Below are 15320 nucleotides of genomic sequence, written 5' to 3'. Positions count from 1 at the left end.
AAGAAACTTAAAAAAAATGATAATTTGTGATTAGGGCTCAATTAACTTTCTTCCTTTTTTTCACTTAAAAATAACATCCGCATTATTGGTTCTTCGTGTTATCCCATTGATATTAATTTAAATAAATTTGGCTGTATAGACACATTTGCCTTGGGCTTGTTCAAAATTATAACCGTAACAAAAAATGTCATAAATTCATTAATTTTTGTACGTTTCTTTCAAATTTTACACAAAAGTTTTTACATTAAAATGAATAATTACAAACATTTCATTGCTGGCGTAAGTAATGTCGTGTTAGGGGTTGTTCGTATAATAACCGACAATGATGAGGGTATAAAACCTCAAGTAGCCAGCTTTGTAAAACTAATCGACGACGTAAAATACGAGGATGGATATTATCACGCTTATTATGACGAAATGAAGGCAGTTGTGAAGAGTTTCATCGTGTACTGGAGAGAAACTATGGATTTAGCTGTTAAACGAGCTGATTATCTTTGTCACAAAGCCGAAGAAACTGTAGATAAGGAGGTTTTGGTATTGCACATAGTTAATACTATACGTTTATGGAAGGACTATGAAAAGAAATTCTACGAGGAATTTTTGCCAATAGAGTCCGAACCGCAACAAAAGGTGGGTCTATAGCGCTTAATACATCGACCCTTTCGAAGTCACTTTCGAAAGGGAGCCGGCGTACGGTCACGTCTGAAAGTATCGATACAGACAAAGTGCCAAAAATATGTATACACTAGGACTTTCAACTTTTAATGCACAAAAATAATTTGTACAGGTCCAAAATTCCTCTTAAATGTCTCATGAATGGTGCCATTACGTTCCTATAAGGGAAGACCACGAGGCGTAGAGTATGCCTCCAACTTCTGCGTAGAAACAAATGATAACGATGACGATATCCTCCATCCTCCATGTTCCCTAATTTACCAAACCCACTTCGCCATCTCGCAGATATACGACGATCTAACCTCAAAGTTCCAAGAGCACATGGCCCAGCTGCACGAGATAAAGTTGCGCGTGGAGAAGATGGATCGCATTGAGAAAGTCCTGGTGTTCGCTAAAGAGCAATACGTCAAGTCTGTCGAGTCCAAGGAGAAGGTGTTCCTGTACGCTCATGAGTACTTGTCGATGCTGCTCGCGGATCACGTTAGTATAACTATCTTACCTAAGTTCAATAAACAACATATGAGCCAGCTGCACGAGAATAAGCTGCGCGTGGAGAAGATGGATCGTATGGAGATAGTCCTGGTGTTCGCTATAGAGCAGTACCCTGAATGGTAAATAGGAGAGTATGGCTCCCTTCAATACTATTCAATTCGATATTTGAACTGAAAACGAGTGATCAATACCAAGCGGTTCTCAATTTGTATAGCTTGTATTCCAAAAACACAAAAGCGAGCGCCTAAAATTAAAACGATTAGCGACTACGATGATTTTTTTTATCAAACGAATTTGTGCTAACCATATGCACGATGTAATATATATATATCTCTATATTGTAATACAGTCAACAACCCTATTGAACGTACACCCTATTGTCCCTATTGTGCTTGTCTGTCTTTTTTGTTTGCTTAGCCGTTGCTGTATACACCGTGTTTTTTTTTATTTGCGTTAATTTCAAGGGTGCATTCCTGGGCTTAAATTAAGTAACTTTCTCAAAGACACCGGTATTCTAATTAACTCCATTTCGGAGATAATCAATATTTTATTTTTATCTTATAAAGCCCTTACGAGTGTGTACGCTTACCTTAGGGCCCGTTCACTTATTGATTAGTGTTTAGTACGGGTTAATACATTTGCTACTAAACGTAAGTACTATCTCGGACGATCGATGTTCGAAATGACATTGACATGTCACAGTTTTCAATTGTTTGATTGAGATAAATGTAATGCCCGTACAACAACAACGCTATATGCAACATTTAATTAATTTTTATGACAAAATAATGTTTAAAAAATTAAAAAAAAATTTTTTTTTTGGAAAGTTAACTATGTCATGTAGTTTCCTTAAACGTACTTACCAATACCCCGAAGTTAACCGAATTCAATAAAAACACGGTGTATACTACTTTTTTTTACAATAAAAGACTTTTTTTTAATTCAAAAATCAGCCCTCTGCTCACTTGCTAGTCACTCCTTCCTCTAAATACAAAATTATAGTCTATAGTCCCATCCGGAAAAAGTACGAACTGCACGGTAGTTTATGTAAGTCCTAAAAATTCCCATTTTTTCCCACACTTTTGGAAGGAAAAAGGACTACTTCATATTTTTGTAAGTTTTACATGCACGTTAGCAGTTGCTGTTCCTGAGAATTTTAATATACCTAAATGCATTTCATTCCACCAGCTCCCAGAAATAAGAGGTAGTTTGAAGGAGATCCTGAACCAGACGCAGAACAACCTGAAGCAGCTTGAAAACGAGCGTGAGAGCAATGTCAATGAGCTCCTCAATAAACTCTACGACAAGAACAAGGAACAGCTGATGGTCACGCGTCGGAAGTGTGGTTCCCACTGTAGTTTTCTTGAGGTTAGTGAAGACCTGTTAGGGAAGGAAACTGTCATTTAGATTGCCTATGGCATTGTTTTGAGATTGTTTCGACATCTCGAATAAACTCCAGTTAGTGTTGTTAAAAGACAAGTATTGAAGACTTTGAAACCTTAAAGACTCGCAAACCTTGAAGGTTCAAGCACAAATGCTCCAAACCTTATAGACTTAAACCTTCAAAGCTTAGGAGGCTTTAAGCTTGAGGCCTAAAGACTTGAGGTTTCTGTGATCGTACGCGAACTTATTAATTTAAAGTTTATACGGTCGAGGCTTCTAGACTCAGCAGTCGCGACTCGAGTCTTGCAGTTTACGCTTCAAAGTTTAAATTCACAACATTAACTCCAGTTCCATGGCTATTTAGAAGATAAGGCCAAATTAGCCTCGAAAAAGCTCGATGTGCTCGACAGATCGAGACAGTATTTCTCGCCTGCCAACCGCCTTACAACTTTATAAGGCGCGAACAGCATGGAGTTTAAGCCGAAGCTTGGGTTCTATTCAACTTTGGTTAGGGCCAGTCTAAGCAACTTTGCAATGACTTGGTGCCTTAAACATTGTATTCCATGTCAGCGACACTAGTTAAAGTAGCTGCAGAGAAAAGTGACCCCCCTTGCATAGAAGTTTGTATGCAAAGGTGCTAAGCGAATAGTATTGCTCTCCCCTCATAGTATGGTCAGACATAACGAAACCATGTTTATTTCTCCAAAAGCTCTGTAACGACATCGAGAAGATTCGTGCCGAGGTTCTCAACTCGGGGAACCACGACGCCGTGTGGAAGGTCACAGAGAAGCTGCAGCTGTTTGAGACACGCTACGCGGAGTTTGAGCACGTCGCCGACAACTTGAATAGGCTGAAGACGGACCTGGAGAAAGTGTGCAGGGAAGAGAGCATCTATGAGTCTAGGATGTAAGGCTTTTTAGGTCAAAATAGATGATGACTTTGAAACGACGCCATGCTTTTTCGATTTTTCTGTTTTTCGACGATAACTCTTTATTGTCCTAATAAAAATCCAAGAAATTAGGAAGGATCTTGGGAATCTGTTCAGGACTATCCCTCAAAAATTTTACTATTACCAATATACAAAGACCCCACCATAAAAAGTTATCATAGAAAAAACACAAAATTCTCATGTCCAACTATAAGTATGGCGTCGTTCCACAGTGGGCCTGTCAATTTTCCTTACTGATGGAGCTCACTTTTGTGGATAACAGTAGGTATCTGTACTAAACCAAAGATGCGCAAGGCTTTTTAAAAGGTGGTCTGAAGTTTCCCAACAAAGCTTCCGGCCAAGGTGACTTTGCTAGTTTTTAACCAATGGTTTGCCCCCAAACTGTATTGCTCCCCCAAAATCAGGGTGACATTGGACCGTCGGAAGCTTGGTTGGTCACCGTTCACCGTGTAGGTAATTAAATGCGTTCCCTGTGATTCTTTTTTTTTCCTGTCCTCCGGTGGGCGGTTATGACTCAAGGACCTTAGGTATCGCATCGGTCTAGGCTTTTTGGAATGACTAGTCACATTATAGTGGATTAAATTGTTCATACCTAATACAAAGTTTCTTTGAGGACTTCATAATCCAGCGATTAATCCTACAAAGGTTTAAATGCCCTTGGAAAAACTTACTGGGTTGAAATGGCTCAAACAAAGTAGAAGAGTGGCATTTCCTGGTGTCGGAAGCCAACGCCCTCTTTGGGCTAGTTAGTTATCTTTTCCTAATTTTAGCAGTTTTTAAATTTACACTTATACCGGCCCCGGCTCTAAATACATGAATATTTGAAATGTAAAAACATACTTTGTCATTTACACTTAAACTCTCGTGATATTTTTACACTTAAATTCAAATGTCTAACGGTTTCCTGATGTAGCGTGAAACGGAAAACTGCTGTTCTAGGGTTGTAAAGAAGAGACGCTTTCCAGATAGATTTATTTTAATTTAATTTTTATTTTACGAAAATCTATCAGGAAAGCGTCTCTGCTGTAGCAACCGTTGACCGGCTCCGCTCACATGTACCCGTCGATAGTGCGGATCTTAAAGCTATTACAGACGGGCGTACTGGACCGCAACCTTGATCCGGTCAGAATATCTCTTTCTCGCTCTGGATTATAGACGTCTCGTTAACGGACGTACGGCAGATCACATTCCACACAATCGAACAGGCCTCAGCCCATAGATATAAGAAGTGATCTGAGCCTCAGCCCGACCTAGGTCACGGTCCCGTACGCCCTTCTGTTATAGCATTGATAACCGGTTTTCCACTTTTTGAAATACTTGTTTATTTGAAGGACGACGGAGCTGCCAGGCTCCAAAAACTGGTGCTGGCAGCAGATGGGCGCGAATTTTACCAAACGGAAGGAGGAGTTGAAAGAACTCCTGATTAAGGCCGCTAAAGCGTTGACTACATTTTTCGTAGTAAGAAGTAAGTGGGTATATATTGTGAGTATTTTGGGCTAGCATTTTACTTATTTAAAGTTCCCTTCACTAACGCTGGCCAAATGCGGATTGGAAACTTCACATATATTCACATAATAACTTATGACAAGAAATTGATAGGTAGGTATCAATTTCTTGTCATAAGTTATTAGGGGCAGGGCGTTGCGTTGCGTCACGTCGTCTTCAACGCGTTTTCATGCGGCATCTTTATATAATATATGTAAAACGAGACGCAGCGTTCGCGACGAAACGCACCAGTGGGGCCCCTCTTAACTTTTAAGCAGATTTCCTTCCAGGTCACTTAAAAATAAAATCTAATCTTGGTTAAATTCGTAGTAAGAGTCTTTTGGAGCTATTTTAAATTTTTCCTACTCCTCTCCTCTACTGTTATCTGTCATTTATGCATTCATTAACACGAATATAAGAACATACATAAAAGGTTTCAAGAAAAGTCTATATTGTCTATTCCTCATAAAAGCTCTAGTGCTTTTAATCGCTATAACGTTACTGCGATTAATGGCTACCAACCTAACAAAACCAAAACTTGCTGCCAACTTACAAAATATTCATTTGGTTGCATAGTAAAAATAATTACTTCATAAGTCAGAACAGAAACACGCATGTGACACCCGTAATATAGTAACACCCATAGACTACGAAGACCACTTAGCGTTGCTTGTTAGTCTCCGTAGGCCACGGTGGCCAAAATTGAGAAAAAACTGTCCAAAAATTTAATTTAGCAAGTAGCAAGTACCAGGCCCTCATGAGTTACGAGGTGTCGCTGACCGGCCGGCCGCGGCCCGGGGCGGGCCGGGCGCGTAACGAGGTATGCTCGCGCGTCTTGGCTATATAATTTTGCTTTGTTTACCTAAATTAAGATTTATTTTTGTTGACTCGTAGGAAATAAATTTAATCACATTGTTTAAAGGTGCGACTGAGGAAAGAATGATGTATAATAATATTAATAATGAACAAGGACCATATTCAATAGACAAATATGGACACATGGTCTACCATTTTGATCACGGACTCAACAAATACCACATGGATTGCAAGGGGAACTATAGAAAGGTATGTGTAATGCACACACATCTTACTGAATTCAGAATCCTAAATACTAAAGATGTAACCGAGTTTAGTAAGAGTAAGGATCTCGTGGCACTAACTAGGAACACTTTTGAAAGAATCCTAATTACCTAGGATGCCACAGACTGTGGCGAGGCAAGACCAGAATTTAGTGTGGGCAAGGTACATTTAGCGAGGCCCTCTGGTGGCGCAAAAAATAATGAACTCATTTTTACGTTGCGTCCAAGTTATACGTACCGATTCCTATTAGAAGCGCGAGGCCTCTCGGACCGTGAGGCCGTAGGCCCACGTCGTCTGCGCCTAGCGTAGCCTCTGCGCACAGCCGCACACAGAAGAATCTGTAGGAGGAGTCTGTAGGTGGAGGTCTCTTCAAGTTTTTGAGTTATTGAAATTTTGATTTTATTTCAATTAATCAAATTTGAAATTTAAATGACATTACAGGTCGGGAGTGTTAAGGTGGTAAAGCGTTTTAGACGCATAATATTCATGAATTCTAATAACGTAACCGAACACATTAATGTTAACCAAATAATGCAAAATTATAATAATATAGATAAATAAAGATATAATAATGTAATAATAACGATTATTGCTTTCACATTAGTGTTCATACAGACAGACTAAATTAGTTATTGGCTGTTCTGCGTGTACAATCACTAACCTGTCGGCTATAATCCATATTCATTATTTATCAGTTGACATGCCAAATTATAAGAACGTTGAACGTTAAAAGTTTAGCCCCCGGAAGTTCACATTTTTGCCAAAGCGTGCGCTCTTCGATATTCAACTTCACCATCTCGTTTCAAATGTGCAAGGCGGACAGCGAGACAAGCCAATCAATTAAAAAAAAAAAAAAAAAATATTTATTTTCGTAAAATATACAGGTGTTTATAAAGTAGGGGATAGTGCTACCCGGTAAGCAAAATTTGCCTGTATTGGGCAACACCGCTCTTCCTTAATTTACAGATTGTCACACGAAAATTTAAGTAAGTCTAATAATATATGTATACAATTAAAATCACATATAACAATTGTTTATAGAACTAGGTAATCAATAAACACCGTTATTTTTTAGCCTGACGCCAAGTCCGTCGCGTTTTGTGACGAGATTGGCCGGTATATCCTCAAAAACAACGAGAAGATTTACCAAAAAGATGACTGCGCCAGCCTTTACAAGCTCGGCGATGATACGCTCCTCAAAAAGGTTTATTTTCCCTTTTCCAGCAGCCCATTTCTTTAACGGTATTTAGTCTAATATTATTAGTGTGTTGCCATGGTAACCCATACGATTTGACAGGGGCCCATTTTTCGAACGGTATTAGACTAATATTATTAGTTCACGAACTGTCAAGTTTAATACCGTTCGACAAATAGGCCCCTGGGGCCCATTTCTCGACCGGTATTGCTCTAATATTATTAGTGTTTCCATGTTAACCCATTAACGATTTGACAGTTCGTGGACATATTATTAGTCTAGTACCGTTTGAGAAATGGGCATCTAGAGTATTATATATTCTTAAGAATACCACTGTATAAATAAATAAATATTTTATAGGACATTATTACACAAATTGACTAAGTCCCACAGTAAGCTCAATAAGGCTTGTGTTGAGGGTACTTAGACAACGATATATATAATATATAAATATTTATAAATACTTAAATATATAGAAAACACCCATGACTCAGGAACAAATATCCATGCTCATCACACGAATAAATGCACTTACCAGGATTTGAACCCGGGACCATCAGCTTCGTAGGCAGGATCACTACCCACTAGGCCAAACTGGTCGTCAAATTGTAACCGGTTGTATCATCTTATTAAATAAATAAATAAAAATACGCGGTATGCCCTCAGTGTTAATGACGAAGATCGTAGATCATTCTATTCTATCTAGCCTCTTGCATGAGACCCCGACGCATTCCTGTAATATGTACAAAAAAATTACCAAGGGTCTCAGGAGGCTATCATACCCATCATATAACTGATCCAATTTTAATTCAGTATTTGATAGGGTTTGTAAGTTTTGTGTATACATTGTGGAATTGTAGAAAAATAAAATAACCCCGAGCAAAGGTGACAAATCGACCCATTCTCCATACAAACGTAATCCCTATTGTCCTGTCTGGATATTGACATTATGGAAAACATTTTCATAGATGTTTATTAAGTAGGTAGTTATATCTAAGCCCTTTGATATTTTTTTATATTATTTTTTGTTTATTATAAGAGTGCCGAGCAAAAAACAAATCCCATACAATTCGTTAAAAGCTCCTTACTCTTATAATAATTACAAAATCGAAAAAGATCAAAGAGGCATAGCTATAGTTAATAAACAATAATTTTATAAAAAATATTTTCCATAATGTCAATAGGGAATATTTGGCGAAACTCTGCGTAGGGTAGGGGGCGCCACTGCCACAATCCATCACAATCTGAGGGTCTACCGCGAAACAAGAAAATCGAAATTTCGTTATGTAACCTCTCAATCACTCTTGCATATTCGAGCGATAAAGTTAAAGAGGCAGATAACTAAATTACGATTTTCGTGTTTCCCGGTAGGCATTTTGTAAACAAACCCCCTTAACACATCAATGTCATATTTTATTATCTGTGAAAACTTGTCAAAAAACAGTATGTATAAGATACTCTATGGATTACGACAGGTGCTAGTGCTGCACTCTGGCGGCAGCACATTGCAGTAATATCCCCTATTCCTCACTTTAAACACTTACCCCCTTATTAATAAACGTGTACTAAAGTTACGATGCCGCTAATCATCGTTTGTCCCTTTCCATCATACCAATACGTCGGAAAGGGACAAACGATGATTAGCGGCATCGTAACTTTAGTAGTCGTTTATGAATAAGGGGGTAATTGTATGCCTTTATAATATAGATATCACGGGACTGCGGTCACTCTGAGAGCACCCAGCAGGACTGCGCGATGGGCAACAAGGATCAGACTGCTGGCGTCATACTGCCCGACGCTCAGCCTGTGGATATTAAAAGTAACGTGGAATTCAATAGAAATGGCAAATAATGTTAACAAATATGACAGATTTTTATTTGACGTGAGTTAAAAATAGCCAATCGAGATACAGTTCTACTAGCATACCATGGACTAGTAGTATCAAAAATCAAATATGGCATTATTTTTTGGGGCAACTCTGTAAATCGCGAAGCCGCTTTTATAGCCCAAAAGAGATGCATAAGAGCTATCTGCGGTGTGTATGTAAGAGATAGTTGTATTCCCTTATTCAAATCATTAAAACTTCTAACACTGCCTTCATTATATATACTAGAAGAGGTAGCTCTATTCATAAAACGTAATTTAGATTTGTTTACATATGCATCAGAGAGACGTAAGGTACCAACTCGCTCTCAATATGAGGGACAGTTGTACATTCAGGCTATGAAAACGGCATTAATGCGAAATAGTTTCTTTGGAATGGCGCCAAGAATATTTAACAAAATACCTATACATATCAGAAACCTCCCAGTTCATCGATTTAAGAAGCAGTTGACTATCTATTTAATCGAAAAATGTTTTTACTCAATAAAAGACTTCCTAGAGGCTCCTTAATAATGTTAGTTTAGCTATTATTTGACCTAACTAATTATTATATGTATATAGGTACTTTTATGGAATGATATTTTGTTATTTACAACGCTATCATTTATGTATTTACATTGTTAATTTTATTTTATTATTACCTGCATGCAGTTTTACGCAATACTTATTATTTCTATGCCTATTCAGGCAGGATGTGCTGAACAAAAATTGTTTTATTATATCATACTATTGTACCGCATTCAAAGAAATAAATAAATGATTGATTGATTGATTGATTTTTTCGATGATTAACGTAATATTTTAACTAGTACTTATTTGATGTAAGTACCTAAATATTTAAATCCCTATATGAATTGTTGATAAAATCATGGTTGTCCACAAAAAGGGCGAGATTACAAAGAAATGAAGGTGAATTATTGGTTTGTTTACATTATTTGCATTATTTGTGTTGTGTTCCTGCCGGTGAGTAAGGTTGCCAGAGCTCAACGAGGGGGGGCGGGTTTAGGGTCGGCAACGCGCTTGTAACTCCTCTGGAGTTGCAGGCGTACATAGGCTACGGAGACTGCTTACCATCAGGCGGGCCGTATGCTTGTTTGCCACCGACGTAGTATAAAAAAAAAATAACCTCCACTTTAGGTATGAGAATTTCAGAATTTTGAGATTAATGTCTGTCCGACCGATGTTTAGGTTTCGGTTGTAGCAGTCTGTATAAACATTATTTCACAAAAACTTATGATAGATGTCGCTAGGCACCTCCCTTGAGGCACTCGCTGACTTCGAGTAAATCTCGTTAGCTCAGTTGGTAGAACGATCGGCTGGTATCGGTGAGTCGCGAGTTCGAGGTTCGCTCGAGACAGTATTTCCACTTTGCCTTTATATCTGAGCACAAAGAAAAATAACAACTACCTACTAACTGACCAAATTTCACATGTGATGTTTGCGATGCAAGTCTTCTGCCCCCCCCCCCCCCCCAGGCCTCCGGCGATATCAACTTCCCCCCCCCCCAGGCCTCCGGCGATATCAACTTCCCCCCCCCCCCCATAAATCACTGGCTGGTTTCGCCCTTGATTGCCCTTACCACCCTCCAGTTTTACCATTCCAGGGACCTTGAACGGCGAAGTGGTGAAATACCTATGGGAGTCATTGGGGTCCATCCTGCCCGACGCGCTCTATGACGTGTGCCAGCAACAGCCCAAGAACCCCATACACTATCTAGCCCACAGCCTGCTTAGACACAAGTAAGCTCTTACATTATTTAATGTATATATAAGTCATAGTCTGGGCTTGGCCAAAATTTTAAAAAGCGGCCAAGTGTGGTAAATGTAATCTGAGTGTTAGCATGTAAGGTTTATCTGTTAGTGCTAATATTAAATAAATAATAAATAAATAAATAAATAAAGTGCAAGTCGGACTCGCCCATGAAGGGTTCCGTACCATTTATGACGTATTAAAAAAAACTACTTACTAGATCTCCTTCAAACCAATTTTCGGTGGAAGTTTGCATGGTAATGTATATCTTATATATTTTTTAGATTTTTCGTTCTGTTATTTTAGAAGTTACAGGGGGGGGGGGGGGGGGGGGGGCACACATTTTACCACTTTGGAAGTGTCTCTCGCGCAAACTATTCAGTTTAGAAAAAAATGATATTAGAAACCTAAATATCATTTTTGAAGACCTATCCATAGAGACCCCACACGTATGGGTTTGATGAAAAAAGATTTTTTGAGTTTCAATTTTAAGTATGGGGAACCCCCAAAATTTGTTTTTTTTTTCTGTTTTTGTGTAAAAATCTTAACGCGGTTCATCTACGTACCAAGTTTGAACAGTATAGCTCTTATAGTTACAGAAAAAAGTGGCTGTGACATAAACGGACAGACAGACGGACATTTTTGCCATTTGGCTACGGAACCCTAAAAAGGGGCAAAGTTGTTGTTAACCGCTCGTTAGCACGAGATATTGATACCCAAGCAAGCGAAAGACTCCAAAATTGAACCATACGAGCGTAGCGAATGGTTCGAAAAGTGGAATCTTGAGCATTGCGAGGGTTTTAAGGCACGAGGGTTTAGCAAATTTTGCCACCGAGTGAAACACAAAAATCTCACCATGCCAACGCTAGGAAAATACTAACTGTAAAATATAAAAAAAAATCCAAATGAATGTTATTATTACTACTTAAATATTTATCTTTCAAATCATCATTTAAAATTCAATACTACCACATAAGGAAACAACTCAAAATTTGCATCACATTACTTTACCACACATGTGGATAAAATGCAACTTACTCATCCGTTTTTGAACAATCAAGAGGGCCTTTACCACCTGAGGGCTTACCGCGCACCACGTTCGACGTGTTGCCTCTCTGTCGCACTTGTAAATTCGTACGTAAGTGTGACAGGGAAGCAACACGTCGAACGTGGTTCGCGGTAGGCCCTAGGTGTGGTGAAAAATTATAAAAGTGCCATGTAAGAAACGAAAGTGAAACATAAGTATCGTATAGGTAAGAGCAGTCGTTTTCAAAAAAAAAAAAAAACGCAAACTTGAACATCTGACAGGTGACAGGACATCCTCCTTCCATACTAATATTACAAATGTGAAAGTATGTCTTGTCTGTCTGTGTGTGTGTTACCTATTCACGCTTAAACCGCTAAACCGATTTAGTTGAAATTTGGTAGAGAGATATTTTGAGTTCCGGGGAAGGACACGGTACTTTTTAATCCAGAAATCACCCCTAACGGATGGTAATTTGTATGGGGAGTCAACTGCTGAACCGATTTTGATGAACTTTAGTATGGACTATGGAGATAGTTTTAGTTATGAGGAAAGGATATAAATAATAGTTTTTATCCCCGAAATCATCCCTTAAACCCTCGTATGCAGCCTGTCAAATTTGATCATAGAAAAAGTGACCTTGACATTTAAAACAATTTTAAATTCTCACGCACGGATCCGTGTCTAAGCATACGAGGGGTTAAAGGGGTGAAAAAAAAGGGGGGGGGGGTTTGTATGGGAAATCAATCAATAACCACTGATCCGATTCAGATATGACAACACAGGATTACGGACATAGTTTGAGTTGTGTACTTTTAACAGGTACAGCAAAACTCATGCAGAATTACTTCAGAAGAAAAAGCAATCCGAATCGTATCGCGCCAATATACTCAAGGAGAGAAAAGAAGTAAGTTTCATAGTTTTCAATGGCATTGACCTCGAGTACCAGTGCGTTAAGTCAGTGAGTTTAAAAAAAAAATAGCGTTTTATAGATCATAATATTCATAATACGACGACCATAGTATTCATAATTTGACGACCGGTTTGGCCTAGTGGGTAGTGACCCTGCCTACGGAGCTGATGGTCCCGGGTTCAAATCCTGGTAAGGGCATTTATTCGTGTGATGAGCATGGATATTTGTTCCTGAGTGTTTTCTATAAATATTTATATATTATATATATCGTTGTCTAAGTACCCTCAATACAAGCCTTATTGAGCTTACTGTGGGACTTAGTCAATTTGTGTAATAATGTCCTATAATATTTATTTATTATTTATAATACGGTTGGCAAAAAATATGAATAGCAATCTTGAGACCTTTCTCTGGTAACTTCATTGATTCAAAACCTGATTATGGTCAGAGTCAGACAAAGATAAGTTGGCAGCGATTTTGACAGCCTAGACCGTGCAGGTACAGGCAGGCACGCTGTGCAAGGAGGGGGGGGGGGAGTGTAATTTTTTATTTCTTTACTTAATAATACATTTTATGCAGCTCTATTTATTGTGAATTTAATGAATATTTCTTGGTAAATTTATTATTTTAATACGGGGTGTTTATTTAGTCACGTGCAAATAATTTACAGACTGAATATATAGGTCATAGTGAGCAACCTTTACTATGGGACCAACCCCGACATCGCGGAAATAAATTTACTCAAAATGTCAAGGTCAGAGCCAAAATGTATGAAACAGCCAATTCTTTTTTCGCGATTTTGGGGTTGTTCCCGTAGTAAAAGTTGTTCAGTATGTCCTGTATTCGCCCCATAAATTATTGCAGGTGATTAAATAAACAACCTGTATTTTACTTGGGCGAAGTCGGGCATTCGCGCCATCGACGGCAAAGTTAGGGTTAGGGTGGATACTTTTGCTAACCATGTTTTTCAATGAATTTGGCGTTGCAACATTTGGCGTTTGACCGTAAGTAGTTTTAGTATTTAAATACTTACTGTGCTTCTGCTACTGACTGCACAGTCGCCACAAGCGCGCGGCTAGGGTGCTTACAAATATCTAAACACGCCTCTATTGTCAGGACGCTAGTGTTCAGATATTTTTGATCACCTCGGCCGCTCCGATATATCTGCTGACTGTACTATTTCCAGAAAGCGATAAAAGAGAGCGTAGCGTGGAAGGCGGACCAGGTGAAGCGCCGCAAGCCCGAGGAGTCCGACGACTCGTACAACCGCGCCGTGCACGATATCTACGTCGCCACCGACAAGTTCATCATGTCGCTCGATTATTATAACTAATCCTCCAGTAGGCTCAGCATGGTCACATTTTTATCACCTGTCACTTTAGAACGTGGCAGGTTATAAAATGCGACCATGCTGAGCCCGCAGTCGGGGGGGGGGGGGGGGGGGGCAGCTGCCCCCTGGAGCTCAACTTTTACATAAAATGCATGCCCCTGTGTGGCCTCCGGCGATATCAACTTAATTAAGAGAGACTCTTCTTTTTAACTTATTAGAGACTCGAGTCTTTTGCAGAGACTTGTCCTTTTCGGAGAACTTGCATTTCTTTACTTCGAAATGCGTTGTCTTTATGTAAAATTCATGGAAGTACATAACATAAATCATACAATAACGCCTATTTACTGTTATTATTACAAACCTATAAAAATGTTGACCGAGTCTTTATCCGGAGACTCGAGTCCTTTTGAGTTGAGTAAAAAAGACTCAATAAAAGGACTCGACTCGGGACTTAAGTCTCTGAAGTTTTTTAAGCTCGAGTCTTGTAAAAACAAGTCGAGTTCTTCAATTTAGACTCAAAAGACTCGAGTTGCTACGAACACTGCTGACCTAGGAAAATATCGTGATCGAGTTTAACAAGCGAACTAGATGACACTATAATACCTTATTTTTTGTGGTAATTGAATTGTCAAACAACTTAGTGGGAGTACAGTCAGCGTCAAATACTTTGTAGCAACCAAAGTAGCCAAATAGTTCGGTACACCATATATTTAGTATGGTGTACCGAACTATTTGGCCACTTTGACTGCTACAAATTATTTGACGCTGACTGTACCATCGCTCAAATTGTGAACATGGACAGTTCACAATTTGAGCGATGGTAACGGTGGACCTTATTGCAAAAGGCATAAGGTCCACCGATGGACAATGAAGAGTGTTGCTGTTTGTACATCATTTTTATAATGCTAATAATATCGATATTTGTAAACAAATGTTTTCTTATTTTATTTTATTTTCTTGTTATATGTTGTAGGCAAAGAGAATTTGAAATAGAGGTGGATTGTCAAAGAAGATTCTGTAGCCACAGTAAATTTACTATCTTTCGACATACAAATAAAACATTTAGAACGCCATTTGACTTTATTTCACTGATGTGTTAAATTTGTTAAATATCAAAAAAGTGGCGCCATCTTACCGGGCATTGGCCAAAGGTTGTGGCGT

The 15320-nt window shown here is 38.8% G+C and overlaps 1 protein-coding gene across 1 annotated transcript; it reads left to right on the top strand.

Annotated features, from left to right (window-relative positions):
• Positions 1 to 106: 106 nt before the first annotated feature.
• Positions 107 to 15091, top strand: LOC133528298 (uncharacterized). Its single transcript, XM_061865631.1, has 11 exons — positions 107 to 630; positions 961 to 1155; positions 2356 to 2535; positions 3260 to 3456; positions 4831 to 4964; positions 5907 to 6049; positions 7140 to 7268; positions 8967 to 9078; positions 10747 to 10882; positions 12739 to 12823; positions 14016 to 15091. Exons 1-11 carry the CDS (start codon positions 250 to 252, stop codon positions 14160 to 14162), a joined length of 1839 nt encoding a protein of 612 aa, XP_061721615.1. The 5' UTR covers positions 107 to 249; the 3' UTR covers positions 14163 to 15091.
• Positions 15092 to 15320: the final 229 nt, after the last annotated feature.

Source organism: Cydia pomonella, chromosome 19 (genome assembly GCF_033807575.1).
Source record: "Cydia pomonella isolate Wapato2018A chromosome 19, ilCydPomo1, whole genome shotgun sequence".
Classification (NCBI taxonomy): domain Eukaryota; kingdom Metazoa; phylum Arthropoda; class Insecta; order Lepidoptera; family Tortricidae; genus Cydia; species Cydia pomonella.
The sequence above is the reverse complement of the archived record's forward strand: the minus strand, read 5'-3'. Positions and strand labels throughout refer to the sequence as shown.

Bases quoted from the DNA above. Each gene is read 5' to 3' on its own strand.
- LOC133528298 (XM_061865631.1), top strand. From the start codon at position 250: ATGAATAATTACAAACATTTCATTGCTGGCGTAAGTAATGTCGTGTTA. The intron at 2,536-3,259 runs GTTAGTGAAGAC...TTTCTCCAAAAG, and splicing joins CCCACTGTAGTTTTCTTGAG to CTCTGTAACGACATCGAGAA. The intron at 7,269-8,966 runs GTTTATTTTCCC...TTTATAATATAG, and splicing joins ATGATACGCTCCTCAAAAAG to ATATCACGGGACTGCGGTCA.